This window comes from Diadema antillarum, unplaced genomic scaffold, assembly GCF_040938485.1.
Source record: "Diadema antillarum isolate AM-2024a unplaced genomic scaffold, OU_Dant_1.0 scf00000028, whole genome shotgun sequence".
NCBI classification, from domain to species: domain Eukaryota; kingdom Metazoa; phylum Echinodermata; class Echinoidea; order Diadematoida; family Diadematidae; genus Diadema; species Diadema antillarum.
In genome coordinates this window covers 113,543-135,796 of record NW_027270917.1, presented here as the reverse complement: position 1 = coordinate 135,796, position 22,254 = coordinate 113,543, and the positions used below count along the sequence as shown (strand labels likewise).

The following is a 22,254-nucleotide window of genomic DNA, read 5'->3' as shown; positions in this document are numbered from 1 at the left end:
TTCATCTGAAAGAAAATGAGGAGGGCTATGAGCCGCAAAATAGCTTTGTCCCACCATTCCCGCCAGCCATAATCTCGCAGAAGGCCACTAAACAGCTATAGCAAACAACAGGCGTTTTCAATCTCTTTGTAAAGAGACAATGCAGAATTTTCAGAGCTCTCTCACTACGTTTACTCGCACTTCTTAGCATCAGTCGTATCAAGTTACACATAATCATGCACACATTGACAAACCTTTGATAAAGGAATGATACCGATATCACAATGCAATCTCCCCTCGACACCAAGGACCTACCTACGCCACCACTGTCCGAACAAACTTTGACAATGTTTGAGATACGATCCATTGCAGACGTTTCGGCTCAAATCTTAACTATGAAAACCGTTTTACCGACAACCATTTAATAAGAGAGTGAATTTTGACAATGTCGAATATAAAAAAAACCGAAATCACTTTAAAGTGCTCTTGAAATTTGATTTAGAATACACAGATAAGTTTTTTTTTCTCATCTTTTCTCATTCGTTTGTTTTGATCTTTCGCCATGGACTCTCGACACGTTTTTTATCCTTTACAGTAAGTATAGTCATTAGAAAAAACATTAACCCCTTTGATTTCTTTTACAATAGATGGAAATTATATAGCCCTTACTATAATCCTTTTTTGTTAATCATTCTGTTGTCAGTATATGTATATTATCATTCATACTCATCAGGAGCTCATCGACCGCTAATGAGAATTTACGATTTAAACTGTATGCTGATAGCATTATAGATACTTCTCATGATAACAATCATGGTATATGATGCCAACAAGGACAATAAAAACTTGTCACGCAAAAACTCAAAAATATAAGATTCTAACGCAACAAAAAGTTGTTACACACATTATATTAAAGAAATTGGAGAGAGAGAGAGAGACCAAATCTGTACAAAATTGAAACAAGGAAGTTCTCTCAAGTTGTCCAAAATTGTCCAAATATTTATCCAAAGTGTGCACAAATTGCTGAATTTCAATTACGAAAATGCAAAATCTCTCTAGCGTTGGATGGGGATACCGCCTCCCACTCCCTCCTCCGTTATGTCCTTTTCATATAGATTTAGTACACTTTTAGATTGACAGATTTCCAAATGTTTCATTTAAGTGTGCATCAGATCTATTACTTAAATTCTAATAGATTTAAAAGTTCCCTAATCTCCGTTTTATTTACCTTTTCCCCGCTCGGTTCCCAGTCATTGATTTAGACTCTGCACACTTTGGGAATTGATAATTTTCCGAATATTTCACCAAAAGTGTGCACCAGATCGCTGAATTTCAGGTCTAAAAATGCAGAATCTTCCTCGTGTGGGAGGGGGATACCCCCCCAACACCCTCCCCCTGACTCGGTCGCTCCGTTCCCTCGCACAGGTATTGCAACTCCAAGTCCCTCCCCCCTCATTTCCTGCTCTTTCTCTCGGTCGCTCCTCTCTCTCGCACACATTTTCCATGTTTTTTCGGTTGGCAGAATGAATACATGGTTCACGTTCAAGAGAGATACAATCAGAGGTATACAAAAGAGATGGTAGAGACGCCAGATCTAAATCCCCTCCATTGCTGTGGAGGTGATACTATTGACATACACAGTCATGTGTAGGGTGTGACGACAAAAGGTGCTATTGAAAGTACAAATCAAGCACACACAAAAGATGTATAGGAGCAAGTGTACAACACTGGACACTGAAAATGGCAATACAGAGTAGGCTACAGTATCAAGATTCAAAATTCAACTGCTACAATCTACAGTTAACTTACCAACAAATTGACTGGAAAAGGTCTAGCAAGATCCTTGACACAAACATAATACAATATAAACAACCAAATTGCAAAAATGCAACAAGAACGTGGTAAAGGACACAAAATAATCAGAGCCCTAAATGAGTGGGGCTACCTATGGAGGCGCACACCAAAAACAAAACATGACAAAACAACAAAACAACAAAAACAAAAACCCGTCATGTCTTACAAACATTGTACTGCGAGTATTATCGTTCTCCTCACTTGCAACGATAAAACCTATGGGAGAACAGTTACGTTCCGGTGGTGCATCAATCGAATATACGGAACGGATCCTTCGGGGGAAGACAGTGAACATAAATTAATTTGCAGCATATAAGGACTTTCATGGTATGTCTGAAAATCACTGAACCTGACTGATGGTAATGATCTGAGGTAGCTCGACATGCGAAGTAATAATCATTAGGAAACAGGTTCCACAGTCACTTTAAATTTTGAGAAAATTGCATTTGGAAAGGCAGCATAAAAATCACCTGATCTCTTATACATGCCTATAGTTCTTTTATTGGGTTTGTACACCATTCGATAATCTGGTAAACTGGTACTAGGCACAGGAATACATTAGATTTCTTAAGTCTTTTTCTTTTTCTTTTTCGCCCCTTCTTCTTTTTCTTCTTCTTCGCTTCTTCTTCTTCTTCTTCTTCTTCTTCTTCTAATTATGATAATAATGATGGTGATGATGATGATGATGATGAAGATGATGATGATGATTATTATTATTATTTCTATTATTATTGTTATCATCATTTTTATTTATTCATTCATTTATTCATTTATTCATTTATTTATTTATTTATGTATTTTCTCTTTTTTTTTGCGTTCCACGTGTCGCAAAGTCCTCCTGAGTGTTACACAAGCTTCCAAAGTACAACACAATTTCAACTTGTGACCTCCTCTTAAAAACAAGATATCTACTCAATCTAGGAAGTATTGGCACTTTCATATTGACCATGAAAAGAAATGCAAGTGCCTGTAATTAATTCTAGTCACTTAAACATGCAATGCCAGGTTGACGAGATTTTGCCTTTAAAGGTGCACTGGGTCTTTATCTGCTTTAAACTGTCAACCGTATGATAGCAGACTGCTCTCCGCGGGAAAAAATGATTTACGAAGTTCTTTCACTTGTTGCTGTTGTTTTGATAATTGTCCTCATGTAAAGTGATATATTTGACTAAGATTAAGGTGCAAATATTCAAATTTAACCACAACCAATCTTGACCACCACAACAACAGTACCATATGCAATGTCAAATGATATACATGTTATAGTTTAGAATGATACAAAGAGAATTGTTTGGAGTTTCAACGAATGGGAGAAAAGATGTTACAACACAAAATTTTCACAATTTCAATCATCTTTGTACCTCTATTTTTTTTTCTCTGCAACACCCTGATTTCTTTCCCCAAAAATTCTAATTGCACTCGATAGCACATTATCATAATTATGTCACTTGTTCTGCTAACTTAAAGAGAGAAAAAAAAATCACATTTAGGAGCAGAACTTTATGACATCTGATAATGCTTCTACTTCATAATGCGCCTGAAGTCATATTGGTGTATATTTGCAGTTTGCATACCATTAACAGTGCTATACCATGTACGCGAACTTCCATCTAGGCATCGAACGCACTGCCACTATATATCAATGCCGTATTCGGGATGCAGGTTAAGGAAAGGCGTAGAATGTTAATCAAATATCTATAACCGGATTCAGGAAACAGAAACAGGAAACTTTTCGACATGGTTCAGTTTCTTTTTAACACACGAACACTTGGTCAACATGTCACCAGTCGAGATACTTTAATATGTGATGTGTGGACATCTTTGAGTACACCAGAGGGTACGGTACAAGTGTGTTTGTTTGTGTGTGTGTGTGTGTGTGTGTGTGTGTATGCTTACGTGTGTCTGTATGGAGATGTGTCTCTGTGTATACCTTAAAGGAAGGGGACAAAAATCATACAGGACTGGTTTTCACCTCGTTCTTTACGGAGTGATATGAAGTTGGATATCAGTTATACGTGAGTCGGTTGTGACTCATGTATGCACTAAACATCCATTTAATGTTATGTGCAGACATACAATTTGGGGGACAGAGTGATTCTAAAAATAAAGGGGGGGGGGGCAGGATGATACACACTTAATATCCTCAAGCGGTCTCACCAGGCCTTTATGAAGACACATTTTGATAAGAAAAATATGAAATATAAAATCCCCCCCCCAAAAAAAAAATCAAGTAGATAAACAAAAAACAAACAAACAAACAAACAAACAAAAACCAACCAACAGCAGCAACAACAGAACAGAACAAAACGAAACAATAAACTAGATAAACAAACGAAATATCTGACAAAACCAGAAGCAATCGACATGAAGTCTCATTCTTTCTGGTAATACTAACAAAGGTTTAGTTATCATATTTCGTAATGTCTTCTAGATACAGGTATGATGAAAAACAAGGTGTGTTCCCTTTATAGAAATAAACGACAAATAGCTAACGTAAAAAGGCAGTGTCGCTTGAAAACGCCTGTAAAGAGAGAGGGAAAAATAGAAAGAGGGAAAAATAGAACGAGGGCATATATTATTGACATCCAAAGGAAGATAAAACGTGTGTTTAGTTGATCGAGATGAGATGCTGCTTATTTCCCCGGTAATACACATTGCCTGTTTTGGGGCTTCAGCTCATTTCTGTCTATAACCATGAGAAGTAGCCTACTAGGCGAGCCTCCTTGCTATATAACCAGGGAGGTGGAATTCCCTGCTAGAACCATGTCGTGTCGTCATGTAAACCCATGTTCTCAATTACGTCATCGCCTCTAGAGCTCCGATGAAAGATAGTAAGTAAGTGAGGGAAGGCATTTCAGTGGGCACACCTCGATCGTGGCTGCATAGCTTCTTCTGCCTTCTGAAAATCATGCATATATTATCCGTCTGAGAAGAATTTGGCTATGGAAATTGCGCCCTTGAGATAAGTTAACATCCCTTAGAGGAAAGGCGTCGTCTTAGAGATGTCAAATAGACATAGGCACACCATTGGGAAAGGGGAGTTGGACTCACAATCACAATCATGATCTCCCTAAGCATTAATCCTATTCTGACAAGTGTTAAAGGGAATGTAGTAGTTTCCTCATATATGAATGAGCAACATATGGCTCACTGGAATGTGTCTGGTACAAACTTGATTTTTTTTTTTTCAATCTACCTGTTCCGATGTTGTCAAAACCATGTTTTATTTTTCTGTCAGCTAACCATATGATCTTATTGCTTTGCCCACGTATCTATTATCATTAATCTTTTTCTCTCTCTTTTGAGGGGGGTGTCGTGTTCAAACGATATCCTTGATTGGCTGGGAGGCTAGAGGGAAGCATTTAAAAGCGTTGAAGATTCAGTCAGGAAGAAAAAACCAGATACAGATCTATCGAAGCGTCACTGACTTGACGACATCAAATCATTCTGGGGAAAGCGGGAGAAAAAAATGATTTCACATCTTGGTAAGATTGAATTCAAATATGTCCTTCAAGATATCAATTTTGACATTATTGTACTCAATGTTGACCTGATAGATTCAAACCGTTTCGTTCACATTTTCATCTATTCATTTAAATTTTCACGAATGAAGAAGTTCTTCACAGATGTGTAAGAGAGCACAACAATATGATTAAACGTTGTACGTCAATTCGTGTTGATGATAAACGGAAATCTCAACTTGACTATCTCTTTCACATTGATTAAATTTCCTTTTGCAAATCATGTCTGTAGGGTCCTGTCAAATAACTCATACAAATTCTTAAAAATTAGATCTGTGCACACGTGTATCAAATAGATGTATTTCGTCATGTGAAGATGATTATTGTGATGCTGCTTGTTTAAATGATGCGTTCTGCGGGAAGAGATCTCGGTCTACAATGGTATAGTGAAGAAACGCTACTCAGGCTAGTAGGCTACACAGATGGTTGCAGTCTATGATCTTGTATCTTCGTTTGTGATTACATACCCGTGGGCTGCTTTGCAACCGAAATGAATTCGTGCCTGTGAATCGACAATCAGCCGCTCGACCCAGATTTAGGAGCACGCCCGGCGATTTGTGACGGCATTATTTGCGCCCCTAGTGTTTGAGATGATCCCTGAGCTCACACGTCCAAAGTCTAGTCTAGTCACGCGTTGCAATGTGTACCTAGTAGCTCAGCGACGGGACAGCGCTTTGCTCAGTTGGTTTACAGCAGCAGATCTTCTCTCTCATGTGCTGGGATAAAGATCTTTCGAAGGCTCAAAGAATATATTCACATTTATATTCAGCTTCGAGAAGGGGTTTTTATACGGAAGTCAATTTGCCACAGTAAAAATACGTTCAGCAGCTTTCTCCGAAAATGGTAAAGAATAATTTCGTTAATTTGCTCGTGTCGTATCGTGCACCCGGTAAACCAAGTAGCAAGGCACACTTGGAAAGGGACAATCTTCGGAGTGCGGTTTTCTGGAGGGGTGCAGCAGCAGAATGTCTCGCGCTAGTTTTATTTATACCCCTGGGTCCCGGTGCGTCGGTAGGATGGACCGGTGGTAATACACCATCCAATCTTCTCATTGCTTTTTCTAATGGCTTAGCAATTGCTACTCTTATTCAATGCTTTGGACACGTTAGTGGGGCACATTTTAACCCTGCAGTGACAATTTCTCTAGCATTGGTTCGGCAGGTTAGTATCGTGAAAGCCGTTGTGTATATTGCTGCCCAGTGCATAGGAGCTACAGGAGGAGCTGCAATTTTACGAATCATCAGCCCAGTGGACAAACGGTCCTTTATCGGTATGACGAGGATAAACTATGCAGAAGACGTGTCCCTGTGGCAAGGTTTCGCCCTCGAGCTTTTCATCACCTTCCATCTCGTGCTCATGGTTTTTGCGACCATAGATAACGACAGAAAAGACCTGAGAGGGTCGCCAGCTGTAGCCATTGGTTTTACTGTGGCCACTGGACTCATGTATGGCGTAAGTACATTATCTAGCCATGTCATATACAACTTACCCACAAAGTATCTGTAGAGAGGGGGCGTGGCTCGAAAAGGCACGCAGTAAGTTCAAACTTCTGACCAATCACGATCGTTATTGTGGTTTATTGAGATGTAGAAACATTAAATTTGACATCACACACCATTCAAAATTCATGTCCGTTCTTACTTAACGTTAACCAACTCAACCTATAAGGATATCATCTGTTGGCGGAGAGTTGGTTGGGGAGAGTATGAAGAGAAATGACGTATTGTGTCTTACTGCTCCTAAGGGTTGTAAGGGGAACCCACTCCAAGGAATTTAGAGCAGAACTCCCGGAAAGTTTTGGCTTTTACTAATTTTATTATCAGAAGAGATTGTAATGTATTACTTAGTTGCTAGACACTAATATTGCGTTACTATCTCTTCTTTTCATCTTTTGTGTACTGACATCAACACGTTGGCGGGGGAATCACCGTTTCTACAGAGTATTTACGAGGGTTGGAAGGGCTGATCTCATAGTGTTTAGGGGAGCACGCAGGATCCTTTCAAAGGAGATGATCAGTACACGCATAACATGATTTACTTTTCTGCCTTTAACTGGCCTCTAATGATCTTGTTTCTTCGTCATGCATGCCTTATCCTGATGATTATGTAGAAGAGGCGGTAAGGATGGCATGAGGAGGAGGAGAAAATACTTTTTTTCATGAATAGCACAATTTTGGAATACACAAGTTAGTCAATAAATATGTGTATCGTGCGAATGTCTATGTAAATGTTTACATTCAATTTTAATTGCTCAATCCGTATTTTTTTTTTAAATTACGAAACAATATTTTGTCAATTTATTTTCGGAATTACGAACCTTATTTCATTGTCGGATTAAGCAGCCTTATCTTTTTTTTTCCGATTTACGAACTTCCGGAATAACGAATCTTTTCTTATTTTCCGATGAACCGGACCCTTATTTATTTTTTTTTGGATTACAGAAATTTCGGAATGAAGAACCTTATTTAATTTCAGATCAACGATTTGATTTGATTTGATTTGATATAATTTATTCACAAAATGCACGTAGGCCCTACATACATTATTCCCAAATATGCACATAATTTGTACAATCACATGACATATATGTTATATAAACATTTTGTGTGGATCGTCTTATGAAAAGCTTGACTGGGACGTCCAGTAGGGACAACGTATACACAGTTATGTACATAAACATTATTAAAAAATGTATCATGCACGTTTCTTCGAACGAACCTTCGGAATAACGAACTATAACCCCTAGGGGAGGTACCCACAAAAATGTTCTGAAAAACCGCTTAATCTAAGAGTGGGGATTGCTATGCCAATATAAGCAATCCACACTAAAGATACAGAGGATGTCGAAATTAAACATGATGAGAAGAGTAACTAGACCAGGATAGAAATAGAAATATAGGCCCTACAGTTAAAGACACAGAGATTAAAGAAATACAAACTTAAAAAAACATCACGAGCAACGCGAGAAAGTGAATGATTAATAACATATAATAAAATTTGCTTAAAACTTTGGAATATTCCCATCAAAGTTATAAAAAATACAACTGCGCTCGACAATTTTGATGTCTAACACTTCATAGTAGTAATTGGCGAGAAAATGTGTAATTGCTTTAAAATACAACAACAACAACAACAACAACAGCAAAAACAACAACAACAAAAACAACAACAAAGCAACTTATATTCAGGTATTACCACATCCAGTAAGTAAAGTGTGGCGTATTATAATAGTCAGGACTCAGTATAAAGTCTCCTTCATTTTTCATAATTTTTTTTTTTTGTATAGATTCCTTGTCAGTCAAAGAAAATGACTATAGCTGACAACAGGTATATTTAGACTAAATCAGTCAGTATAGTTTCTTGCAAAATGCCGCAGTAGTGATTCCGAGATAACTACTTCTCTGTTGTTTGTGTATACCACTCTTCAGAAATAGGTATGACCTAAAATTACACCATTATCGTAAATCTAACATCATCATGTCACCAACCATGCACGTTCACACGTTAATTTTGTTTCCGATTTATAACGGACATTTTCAGTGTTTGGTGAAATTGCTCTTTAACTGCGAGTTATGTTCACACAGCTCCAAGTTTGAAATTGAGGGACCGTTGGCGAAGTTGGCTAACTCCAAGTTAACTCACTTCAACTTGACTAACAGTTCCTATTGTGACAGGAATACATTCCACGTATTCACGGTATAAAAACAGAATTGATTTCCTTTTGAAAGAAAAGGCAATCCTACCTACCCTACACCAACAGTCGTGTATAGAAATACATCAACATGTCCTCATGGATATCACATGCACGCCATATGTTACCTTTGTTATTTATGCTTCTTTTGTATTCTTTTCGAATGCAATTCAATCTTCCCCCTATTCTGATCTTAACGTGCTCGGTGAATACAATAAACTTCACACACTGTATCTTCATAATACATGCGCCTGTAAAGGCTATACTGCAGCATGGCTGCCAGTTTACCCTTTTGTTGTTGTTGTTGTTGTTGTTCTTTTTTTATATACCGCTATGGTTTCCACCACAGCCTACAAGAAAGCAAGATATTAAAGGACAAGTTCACCTTCATAAACATAAGGATTGAGAGAATGCAGCAATATTAGTAGAACACATCAGTGAAAGTTTGAGGAAAATTGGACAATCCGTTCAAAAGTTACGAATATTTTAAGTATCTGCGCAGTCACTGCTGGAAGAGAAGACTACTACAGTGTATGATGTCACATGCGTACAACTATATAAGGAAAATAAAAAGAGAATTTCACAAAACTTTACTTTTTGAATAAAGTGCACATTTCTTCGACTTGCTACTGACGTATGTTAAGGGTAATATTATTCCCCCTGCCTTCTGAAAGAGAGAAGTCGAGTGTTCTTTTGTTATGCGAGAAAAATGGAAATATGTTGAATTTTCTTTATTCTTTCTTTATATCGTTGTACTCATGTGACATCACAAGCTATAGTAGTCTTTTCATCCAGCCGTGACTGAGCAGAAACTTCAAAAATTCATAACTTTTTAACGGATTGTCCGATTTTGCTCAAACTCTCACTGATGTGTCCTACTAATATTGCTGCATTCACTCAACCCACATGTCTATGAAGGTGAACTTGTCCTTTAATGTTAACACGTTTTACACACTTTGACATGCAAGTCATAGGGTAGTCAATGATTATGAACTTCAGAATGCTACAATTTGCATTTGCATTTATTTCCACGTTCACTTACACACTGTACAAAAATAACGCAAGACGAGCATATTGAACTTTGGAACAAAGCTGAAATGATTTACACATTATACAATTGTAAACAAGACGATAACAAGTAGAGATGAACAGTTTTTAAGTTAGCAAATTCGACCGTACAGGTACAATTTTTAGGTATATGATGCTTAATATATGAAATAATAACAATGGGGAACGAAGCAAAAATTAAAGTGTATATGCAATGAAGTGAATCTATATATACGTGTTTTAGTGAGAGGAACCTTCTAAAAGGGTAATAAGCCTGCTATGTAAAAAAATAGTTCCTAAGAAGAGAGAGAGAGAGAGAGAGAGAGAGAGAGGAAAAAATAGGGATATACGCTTATAAATAAAAGAGCATGGCAGTGCCACATGGAGCACAACGATTTTGTATTTCTAATTTTATTCCCGGATTATGATAATTCATGGAGAGATGTCAATTATCATTTATGTGTTATTTCTATAAACAAATTTTAAGGGTGTTTCAAACAGTACTGGTTTTAAAAAAGTGCTTGTCAGAATACGTGCAAAAAAAAAATGTGCAATTGTTACAAATGTCTTTTGAAATGTCACTCAAAGCAACCTCAGGCTGCAAAATAATGTCAGAAATGTCAGAAATTTCGTAAGCGTGATGGTACAACGTTGGGACTTTATCAGACTTTGTATGTAATTGTTACGGCTCAATGCAAACATTGGACCTTAAACCTGGACCTTAAACCTGGACTTTGTTTGTGATTTGTCATTTGCAATCTGATCAGTGTCTGCTCTGTATACGTTGTGTACTTGCAGTGCTATATAGTCTTATATATAACAGAGAGAGAGAGAGAGAGAGAGAGAGAGGAATAGGAGGGGATTTTAGAGAAATAGTGAAATAGATGTAAAGTTTATTTCACATTGTCTAAATGTGCTGATCCATACCATCTCTGCATGATTAGTATTGAGAAAACAGCAATGTGATGTAAACAGTGGTAAAAGTTTAAGAAGTTTGATTGCAATGGAACGTGTTACTTGAAATAAGTAAAATCTGACAATTAAATCATTTAGTTTTCTTAATGTTTTGCATCCTACTTTTGGTCACAGAGTTAACGTGACATTCGAAGCATGTTATCTTCACGTTATTATCATAATTTATTGCATTATTTTCGTGTTTTAATTTCTTAGATTTTTTTTTCTTTCGGGTCACCAAATTTAATTGTCGGGTCACCCCAGCTCCCCAAAAGAACCAACAATCGAGAAAAAAAAAAAAACGGACAATGTAAATCCGGAGCCTCGATTGACAGGGATTGCATGGAGTCATACAAGTCACCTTATTACTGTGAATATAATGTTATGTATTAAGCCGTCGATGGAAAGTATTTAAGAGGTACTCTCGATAATCAACAAGGCAAATTTGCTTTCATGACAGCAACGTGAAGAGAACATGACATACAGATATACCACAGCAATTACATTACTGAACTTGTGCTTAAACACTACGATTTGCAACCATGTAGGCCTAAATACGGCTTCAGTTTGTGATATATGACGATGATGTAATGTGGTATATGCCTACATCTGTGCATCCACTTCCTCCTATGCCTTTGAGGTAGATAGCTTTGCTTAAAAAAAAAGTTTTGCTCCAACACTCATGTTAACTATTGCTCTAAATTATGTAATATTATGGGATGATTTCATTTTTTGACTGATTGTTTCGGTCCCTTTCCATATGTAGGCCTATGTCTACAAACATTGTTGACAATACATGAGCGTAGAAATACGACAATGTATACAAACGACCCGATAACGAACTACATTACGGAATTCCATTTTCCCACGAAATCTGCAAAAACCTGTTTCTTCGATATGTCACCACCATGTTGTCAGTGCTTTGCTTGCTCTGCGAGTCATCTGAATGTGGTATGTACAGAGCTTAATTCATAGTGACAGAGTTTTACATTGTTGGGATTTTGACCTAATAAATTATTAATCAGCTTTGAAGAGTAAATCAGAATCTCAATATTCAAAATATCGTTTTTATAGAAATAAGCTTACCTCAGTGATTCGACTTTCCTCACGGAAATTTGAATCACATAAAATTGATATAAATGTGCTTTGGAATACAGTAAATATTTCATTAGAGAAAAAACTCATAACGATAAATGTAATTCATATGTTGATGATGAGCTGGTAAACGATCCACTCAAAATTGCAGAAGAATTTAACACGTATTTTGTTGAGATGGGTCCTCGTCTTGCCACTGCCATAAATTCGGGAAATGCTCATTTTACTCAATACTTATACCGCCATCTCCCGAAAATTCTCTATTTCTTGCACCTACAAATCGTTATGAAATTATCAAAACAGTCAAGGAACTTAAGACTAGCCATTCTAAAGGCATATGATGGGTTTAGTGTTAACCTTGTTAAGAAGGATAATAAACTCATTATAGACTCATAGACTCATTATCTCATATTCTTAATTTATCGCTTTCTTCTGGGCAATTCCCAAACTCATTAAAAATAGGCAAGGTTATACCAATTTATAAGAAAGATGACTCATCTCATTGAAGAATTATCGTCCAATTTCTTTGCTTCCTGCCCTATCAAAAGTTCTAGAAAAGATTGTACATACAAGACTTTATGGGTTTCTGAATGATAATGCATTATTAGTTCCTAATCAATTTAGTTTTAGAAAAAGACATTCTACTGATTATGCAATCATTCAATTACATATCAAATTATTGAATCATTTATGAAAAAAGAACATGCTATCGGGATTTTCATGAATCTGAGCAAGGCATTCGATACCATACTCCGCTTGTAAATGTTCAAGGCCTCACTACCAATTTCCGTTCAATCATCCCCTTCATTACCAGTTTTCAAGAAACGCCTCCGGCTTCACCAGTCTATCTTTTGATTTAGTTATCATTTCATATGACCACCACTTGTATTATGTCGTATTATGTTTGTATTTGCTTTTTCTATTTGTATATATGTTACCCGATGTTATTTGTAATTCGTATTTGATTTTGTAACCTTTGTATGTGATGCAGGGCTCCCTTGCAAAGCAGGCCATTGGGGCTCTGAACGAGACAACCCTGCTTTTAAAGAAAACATGAATAAATAAATAAATAGATAGATAGATAGATAAATAAATAAATAAATAAATAAATGAATAAATAAATAAATAAATAATAACTTATTGTACAAAATGCAGAAATTACGGTATCCACGGCCAAGCTCTAACTGGTTTAAAGATTATTTACACAACAGAAAGCATGTGTTTTATCAATCGACTGAATCCAATAAACAAAACGTCCTCTGTGGTGTCCCACAAGGATCGATTTTAGGACCTTTGTTGTTTTTGATATAATTATATAAATGATTTAGTGCATTCATTTTCGTTGTTTAACTTTGTTTTGCTCGCAGATGACACAAGCATCTTCTTTTCTCATAAAAATCTACATACACAGACTACAGTTGTCAATTCAGAATCATTAAAGGTTTCAACGTGGTTTAAGTGCAACAAATTATCACTGAATGCAGTGTATTGAAAAAACGAATTACGTTTTCTTTAGAAATAGCCATACACCAATTGATGATATCATGTTACATATTGATGGTAAGCAATTGGATCAAAAGTTTTGTGTAATTTTTTTTGAGGTAACTATCGATTCATATAAATCGTGATCCTCTTGAAAGTAAGAGAATATCTTACCAAACATACCCTGAAAATTCGTCATAATGCACTCATATTACCCCATATCACTTCCTGCAATATTGTGTGGGGAAATTACGCTGTTAACACACACACACACACAAAAAAAAAAAAAAAATCGATATTGTTATATTGTTATTACAGAAACGTTCTGTAAGACTTATTACCGGTTCACACTACTTAGCACACACTGAAACTTTGTTTTATGATTTAAGGACTTAGAATTTCTGATATGCATACATGGCAAACAGCAATATTTATGTATAAATATACCAATAATCAGCTCCCAGAATTTTTTAAAGATATGTATATTTCAAATTATAGTGTTCATTCATTTCCTACCCGTCATGCAACAGATTATAATTTGGAAAATCCTACACTCATTATAGCTCAAGACATCATGGTCCAGATGTATGGAACTCATTGAATGAAAAGAATGGTGACCTTAAACGCAGTTTATCTTTACAACGTTTTAAATCATCATATAAAAACGCTCTTCTCGGAATGTACACCACTCGAATTAGAAATTACGCTTTTGTTAGCTCTCAACTCCTGAACACTGTATCTCATCGCTTTTCCTCTCTTCTCTCTAAGTCTTCCTATTCGGGTCCCTTATTCTCGGTTTTTTCCGTCTTCATACATTCCACCTTGTGTTGTCCTTTTTGGTCAAATGCCATTTAAAATACTTTAAAGATTTACATTATTTGTTCTACACAACTGAAATCATGTGTTTTATTCCTTTAGTTAAACAGAAATTGTAGATCAAGACATATATGTTCAGAGGCCGTTGTCCAAGTCAAGTGATTTATTATTGATATCGGTCTTATTGATATCGGTCTCCCCCACCTGTACACTTAAAGATCTGTACACTTAAAGATCTGTAATGAAACTCATGTATTATTTCACATGATTATATACTTGCAATGTGAAATCTTGTTTATATTTTCATGACTTGTGAATAATATGTTTGATATTGTTATACTTATTTTCTGTTATGTACAAGTGGAGATTTAAAACTTACTGAAACTGAAACGTTGTACTAGTAGGCCCTAGCTTATTTCAGTAGAGAAAACGGGTCCAGGCTATGTTACATCATGATTGTAACAAGATGGCGGCAAGTCGGTCATCTCTCACTGCATTCCAAATAAAACGACATAGTCACAAAAGCATTGACAGTCATTCGCTTCAAAAATCCCTTTTGAGAAAGTCAATCCTAAAACCTCGAATAGAGTGCTTTCTTACGGAGGAGAAGCGTGAATACATCATGGACGAGCATTATACCTTGACCAAATAAGAATTCATGTAGAGATAGCTTTATTCATGGAATGATTCCGAGTGATATTTGAATTGAGAGGGATATGAAACTAAAATCTTAGTCAGTGAGAAATCATAAAGAGAAATGTGTAACATTCGAACCAAATTTATGCAGTTTACGTGACTGGGGTGTGTGGAAGAACTGCTATTGAGATGTTTAATACACGTTTGATTAATTCTTTCCTCTTCCCCAGATTCCATACACTGGGGCGAGTATGAACCCCGCCCGCTCTTTCGGCCCCGCTTTGGTAAACTGGGTGTGGACTGACCAATGGGTAAATCTAGCTGTATACTTTTATCTTTCAATCTTCCCTTTTCAGACTTCAGAGGTAATTTGAAAACTGACCCTTTGTTACTGTTAATTAGCCATGAACGTTTTGGTGATGATAATGACATTGAAGGTAAGTAAATCTGCAACTACATGTATAGTACTCTTGTTATCACATCTAAATGTGTTATACATGTAGAGAGTGAAAGCAACACAATAATATGCGAGTATACAATATGAATTTACCATAACGAGTTAACGCGATATTATCAGTAAACCCGTGATATTATCAGCACCCTCACCCCCATCCGCTCAAGATTCTTAGAATACTTGTCGACAGTGATCGCATTTGATTCTTCCTTATGAATCAGGTTTACTGGGCGGCGCCTATTGGAGCAGGTATCCTTGCAACACTGGTCTACCAGAGTCTGTTCGCCGAAAAGGCGCTGATTCTCCGAGAAACTTCGTGCCGACGCACAACTGATGGGGAGAGCGCACCCAACGGTAGACACAGCGAAGTAATTGACGAGGTGACGAGTGTTTAGTCGGGATTTGATGTGTATCCGCCTGTGATCTGGATAAAGAAAACGATTCCATTCCGATCATCATTCCATCCATCTGAAGTCGTTGTATAAAAAAAAGAGAGTTCCATAGTAATTCATGTACAGTGGGGCAAAATTAAATCCAAAACACTTTGGTCTTGTTGATGTATTGCACTTTTGCCGAAGGCTTTAGGTTGATTTGAATGCATCATAATACGAGTGTCTCATATTTATTCACTTTGGATCTTAGCTGGTATGACACTCACTGGATTTATTCACAGAATAATAAACATCTAAAATAATGTAATACCAAGTAAAGGAATCTCATGCTAGCCAATTTCAAGTCACTTTCTGACTTTAATTTCTGCATCCTAATGGAAGTTTGAGCACAATCTGTATCATAAATATTTATCATCTATGCAAAATGTTCATGCTATGACCACTGTCGCTGAAGTCAAACAATAAGCATAAAATCTGTGAGGTAAGTTATTAAACTTCAGATGGGGAATTCATGACATGTTAATAAGATATATCTGCTCTACTTGTTATCATTTATGAAGTCATTTTAAAAGTATAGCTATCTTGGATGTCCTTTTTCAAAAATAATTGCATGAAAGTCATTTTCAACTGATCAGTGTCTGTGTTAAAACAGGTAATGTATGCATCGCATGGACAGTATATCAAGAAAGACTACCGTCGACTGGATACTGTAACCTTTGACCTGAATTCCTCCCCGTACTCGGCGAGAGCTGTGAGTGTTTTTAGATTACAATGTTCATTAACTTCCAAGTCGCCATTCATATTTTATACTCACAGTTTTTTGATTTCACCTTTTCTTTTAACACTGCTTTGAAAACTAGAGTCATGAGAGCACTCAAAAGTCAAAGTGTGTGTAGTGTGGAATGATATCATTGCAAGCAATATCATAATTATTCCTACCCATACACATTTGCAGATTTCACTCACGAAATCATTCCATGTTGTTTTGAAAAGACGAAAAGTTCAATCCTGTTGATCTAACAGTATCAGGTTTTCTATGCCTTCATTCGGGCGTATACTATTATACGATGTATGGGAAAACAGTTTTTCTCAAATCTCCATTTTGTCATCTGACAGTTAACGCAAAGCACAATGCGAACCTCAGTCTCATCTTTTCCTGCTGTAACTATACTACATACAAATTTCAATCATTGCTGCTGAATCAATCATGATAATGAATAGAATAATCAATTAATCAACGTATCAATTTGCTTTATTGTTAATTTCTCTTCACACGATTTATATATTCAGTCATAATGTGCTCATGTGGTTGAAGCAAACGATAAATAAGCTTGTCTGTCATTATGCAATCAATACATGTACATCAGTGTAGTTACTCATTTTGGACAAAGTACATCTTCGAGTCAAACCTTTGTGTGTAAACTAGTCTTTTATTATCACGATTAATGATGTGTGCAGTACATACTCGCTTGTCAACATATCCATATTGCTGCTCAAACGGGTATAGTAGTCATATACTCCGCAAGAACTTTCACTTTATGCAAACTTTGACCAGAAGATGACAACGACATACGCTACGCTTCGCCATGCTTAAAACATTGATTGGCAGCGTTTCATTTTCTCTTCGGCAAGGCCGGACCAGTCGCCTTGAATTACAAATTTGAGATATGCAAACATTGATTTCTTGATAGCAATATTTCATGTATAACATTCATGTCATGTCATAGTTAATTAATTGAACTTGTGTTAACTGACTTTGTATGAACCATCTCGTTATAGGCTGCTTCCTTGACAGGTTTGATATTATCGCATCGTAAAATGATCGCTAAAATTGACCATGGCACTAGTTCCCAGAGGATTATAAGGTCAAATTCTGTGAACGCAATGGAGAGCAAACGAACAACACACATACACACACACACACATACGCACACACAACAAACTTATTTGCACACGTCGACCTTCGCTGAGATAAGTGTCCAAAATAATCTATAATCTATTTGTGGTTACATGTTTTAATTGTTGCTCCCAGGATGTGCAAACATACGATTCACCTTCGCAATATAAAGGTATACCTTGACAGAAATGCGGCAACATAAATATATTTTGTAGCAAATTTCGACGAAGATTTCATGTAGATAACATTGCAAGTCATGTGTTTGCAATATAATGTACAAACATTACCTATAGAACTTATGTACCATCATAAGATAGCGCTTTATTATGATGAAGTCGAGAGAGTTTAAAATTTGATTGTGATATGAGCACAATGTCTGCATTTTTAGACCGGATGTTTTACCCACCATATTACTGTTGCCCCCAGCTAGACAAGCACGAGTGGTACAGCCTACGAGCTAGACGTAAAGTATGACAGGTCCATGACCTAGACACTAGGTAAAACAAACCCACGAGCTAAACACTAGGCAAATAAGGCCCTTGAGCTCAACACAAGGCAAATGTGGCCCACGAAGGGTTTGCAGTGCGACACTATACAATATCGATGACGTACATTAATTACCGTGATGTATATGTCCAGTTCGTCGGCCTTTTTGCGAAGTGTTGAACTCGTGGGAATTATTTTCCTTTATAGTGTATACCTCGTGGACCGTATAGCTAGTGTGCCTTGGCTGTATAACTCGTGAGTGACTCGTAGACAGCATGACTCGTGGGCCTTGGCTGTATAACTCGTGAGTGACTCGTAGACAGCATGACTCGTGGGCCTTGGCTGTATAACTCGTGAGTGACTCGTAGACAGCATAACTCGTGGATGTCGAGCTTGTGACGTGCACCCCTTTGAATTTAAAACAGGTATTTAGCAACGTCGGGATAAAAGACATGTCAGAGAATATACATCAGAGAAAACAGTGTATGCAATAACAGGGTATGCTGAAGAAATGAGGTCAATTTGTTTCTTTGTTATCATCATAATTATCCTATTGCAGTGTTCGTGACTGTGCACGGAGTAAACGTTTGATGTGTTATGCAGATCAAAGTTTTTCCGAAAGTTGATACCATGCATACGAGCTGCTAGAACAAAAGATAATTTCTTTTCAAAGATAGACATTTTAAGCATTAACAAAGAACAAACTTCCAGCCGCTGAAGCCTTCATCCAATAAGTGTGTACCGCCTTTAGAGATTTTGTGTCTATTCATTTTTGTGTTCGTAAGTGCTCTATACCATGGATTCCCATTTGTCTTCCATTGTTGTCTGATTATGAAGTTGTCAAACATATTTTACTCTTTTTTTTATAGGTATTAATTCTGGCATCAGCACATTGTCTGTTGTCACCTCTCATTTGTGTTGTTTCAAAAGAACGTCTGTCTTGCTTTCAGGAGTATGTGTGTGTGTTTCAGTGATGACCTTTGATGTAACATTTTATAAAGTATACATAGTGTCATTGAATGCATATCCTTTCAGAGAACGTCGCATTTCCACAACCCACATTCTATCTCCCAAAAATAAATATGCAAATATTACACAATATTCTATAAAGGACTCTATATGTAGGGGTGCTGTGGAATAGTGGATAAGATTCCCGACTCCCAATCGGAGGACCCGAGTTCGATTCCCGCCCAGTGCACCCGTCCTTGGACAAGATGTTTTTACCTACAACAACCTTCCTTGATCTCCAACGCTATACAGGGTAATAATAGTGGCAAGGTCGTCTGGTAGAGCAGTGGCAAAACTGAAGAGGCTACCCTGGGTGAAGAAGGCCTTAATATTATTATCGTTATTATTATTATTATGATTATGATTGTCATTGTTATCATTATCATTATTATCATTATCATCATCATCATCATCAATCATCATCTCATTATCATAATAAAATCATTATCATTAAAAAGACAAAAGGAGAATAATTCTTTCTTTTTTTCTCTCTCTCTTTTACCCATAGTCTTATCTCATTCGACTTACCTCTATTCTTCCCAATTTATTCTCCTTTTGTTGTTTTGATTTCGCGTTTCATAGTCCACATCGTTCATAGACTTCGGTTCTCCCCCTTGGTTTCATGAATAATGAATACCCACCTCTCTCTCCTATCTCCATATTTCCAGCCTTCAACTTTATTTTTCTCCTCCCAGCGATGTCCGAACCTTTTACTTGATTTTCACTATATTCTTCCTTACGACTCTCTCTATCCCTTTTCTCCCGTCTCCACATAGTGCAACTTCAACTTCAGCTGTCTGCTGCCCTCACTTTTCACTATATTTGCCTGTCTTGCGCTCTCCCTATGTCGTTTCCCTCCTCAATTCTCCATTTTTTTTTTCTAGGACATTCTTTTGTCAAGCCACGATCCCTACAAAGACTACATACACATGGTGCTACACAAACCCTTTCCCCTCATTTACTTCACCATGCAAACCTTCAAGCAACATACAATACAATATTGTCTGATACTCATACAAAGTTCGCAGATGTGTATTACTACCAGTCGTGCATTTGCTGAATCCGCTTATATATTTTTTTTGGTAAATGGAATTTAGGAGGAGTTGCAGCCTTGAATTCCAATGTGTAATATTGTTCTCTTAACCTATGTAAATAATCTGCAGGATTCGTTGGCCAGAAGTTGTATATCATTAGTCGAATTTACTTGTTTATAACTATCCTAAACATACATGTACGGTTGTACTATATGGGAGATTGTGGAAAATTATGTAGTTAACTGTAAAAGTAAAAACCCCACCCAGGAAAAATGCAACAACAACAAAACGACGACAAAGGGCCAACATTTCTGTACCACAGAGGGTGACGACATATTTTGTTTATGCATCTGCACTGACAGTAGGGCCTACTGTATAACATAATCAATGACTGTTTGTTTTGCAGGCTTGGGGCACGTCAAATACTAGGGTATAGCGGCGTTGGCATCGGACATCCTATCAGAGCACCTTGTACAATCTTAAAAGGTCCATGTAATTGTTTCACTTCAGGTTGCCAGATATTTCATTTGTTTTTCAAATTGCAACGTTGTAACATACCAATTTGTGATTTTAACACCCTATGATTGAAGCACGTTCTTACCTTAGAATGTTATAGATATGAAATATTACACACGACCCTTTCCAAACAGGTATTCGAAGTCTTTGAAATCAATCACTATGCTTATCTTTGATTACTAGTATGTATCATGGCAGCTCTATGTAAAGCTTGCTGCAACTTACCAGACGACACTTTGTTTGAATGATAGTGAACGCCGTAGAGTTGCCCCCCCCCCCCCTTCACCAACACACACACACACGCACAAAGCTCTCGTGATTGTGTACAAACAGAACATATGTCAGGTTTTGAAATACATTGGACATAATGACGAAGGGATACCACTAAAAAGAGTAGGGAGATCTTGTTCATCTTTTGGTGACAAGGGCTGGAAAGAAAAGTCATAGAGTTCTTCTGTTTTATCGAAATTTTCTCATGATTCTAAGAAAACGATGAAACAAATGGATTCTCAACAAATTTGCTCAACAAGTAATAATATCACAGTGGACTCCCGTTATAACGAAGTCCTCGGGACCAGCAGCTTTCTTTCGTTATAACCGAACAAAATAGGCGATAAAAACAAAGACCGGATAATGTTGTGGCCTGAATTTATATTTCGTTGTAACCGGTATTTCGTGGTAACCGTTATAGCAAGCAAGTTTACGAGATGGAGTTCCAACTGGCTGTAGTTATTCAAAAAGTTGTCAGTTTTCTATTGATGTACAAAAGAATTCCACAGGCGCATTTGTGCCTCTAATGCCGGGGTTTGATGCTGCCGTCTTGCTGAGCAATCTGAAGATTCATTTCGAGCGTTGAAATAATGTTGGCTATTTTTTTTTTTTTTTTTGCTTGTTCATTCGTTTACATGAAATGAAATCTCACTTAATGATAAAGCATATAAAACAAAAGTCAATCCCGTCAAGAAATAATATTATGTGCAAAAGTGTAAATCATAGCTTTATCATGTGAAAGTGTTTAAAACTGTACCCTCCTAGAAAGCCGGTTTTATCACTTTTCCACTTAATTCCAACAAATAAAACTGAAATGGAATAATCTAATAAGTAGAATTCTTTATTAATAAATATTATACAGATATTGACTGGTACGGGGTGGAATATAACATTCTTTGGACCGCCAGGGAGTTATATTTTCCCCAAGGGATTATATTTTCCCGCTAGGCTCATGTCCTCTATAAACGACAGGAGGCTACTAACGTTAACGTTAGGCTCAAATCAAGTAAACGACGCTTGGGCCCTACAGTTAAATTAGGCTCAGGTCCAAAAGATGTTTTAGCTAGGGTCTACTCACAAAACAAATCTAGATAAATCTAACTTTAGGCCTTAAACGTTATG

The 22,254-nt window shown here is 36.9% G+C and overlaps 1 protein-coding gene across 1 annotated transcript; it reads left to right on the top strand.

Annotated features, from left to right (window-relative positions):
• Positions 1-6,194: 6,194 nt before the first annotated feature.
• LOC139735500 (aquaporin AQPAe.a-like) lies at positions 6,195-21,633 on the top strand. The gene is made up of 5 exons (XM_071646260.1): positions 6,195-6,806; positions 15,306-15,386; positions 15,751-15,909; positions 16,574-16,672; positions 20,753-21,633. Exons 1-5 carry the CDS (start codon positions 6,195-6,197, stop codon positions 20,780-20,782), a joined length of 981 nt encoding a protein of 326 aa, XP_071502361.1. The 3' UTR covers positions 20,783-21,633.
• The last annotated feature ends 621 nt before the right edge of the window (positions 21,634-22,254 follow it).

Coding starts and splice junctions, on each gene's coding strand:
- LOC139735500 (XM_071646260.1), top strand. CDS start 6,195: ATGGTAAAGAATAATTTCGTTAATTTGCTCGTGTCGTATCGTGCACCC. Junction 6,807..15,305: donor CCACTGGACTCATGTATGGC/GTAAGTACATTA, acceptor CCTCTTCCCCAG/ATTCCATACACTGGGGCGAG. Junction 15,387..15,750: donor GGGTGTGGACTGACCAATGG/GTAAATCTAGCT, acceptor CTTATGAATCAG/GTTTACTGGGCGGCGCCTAT.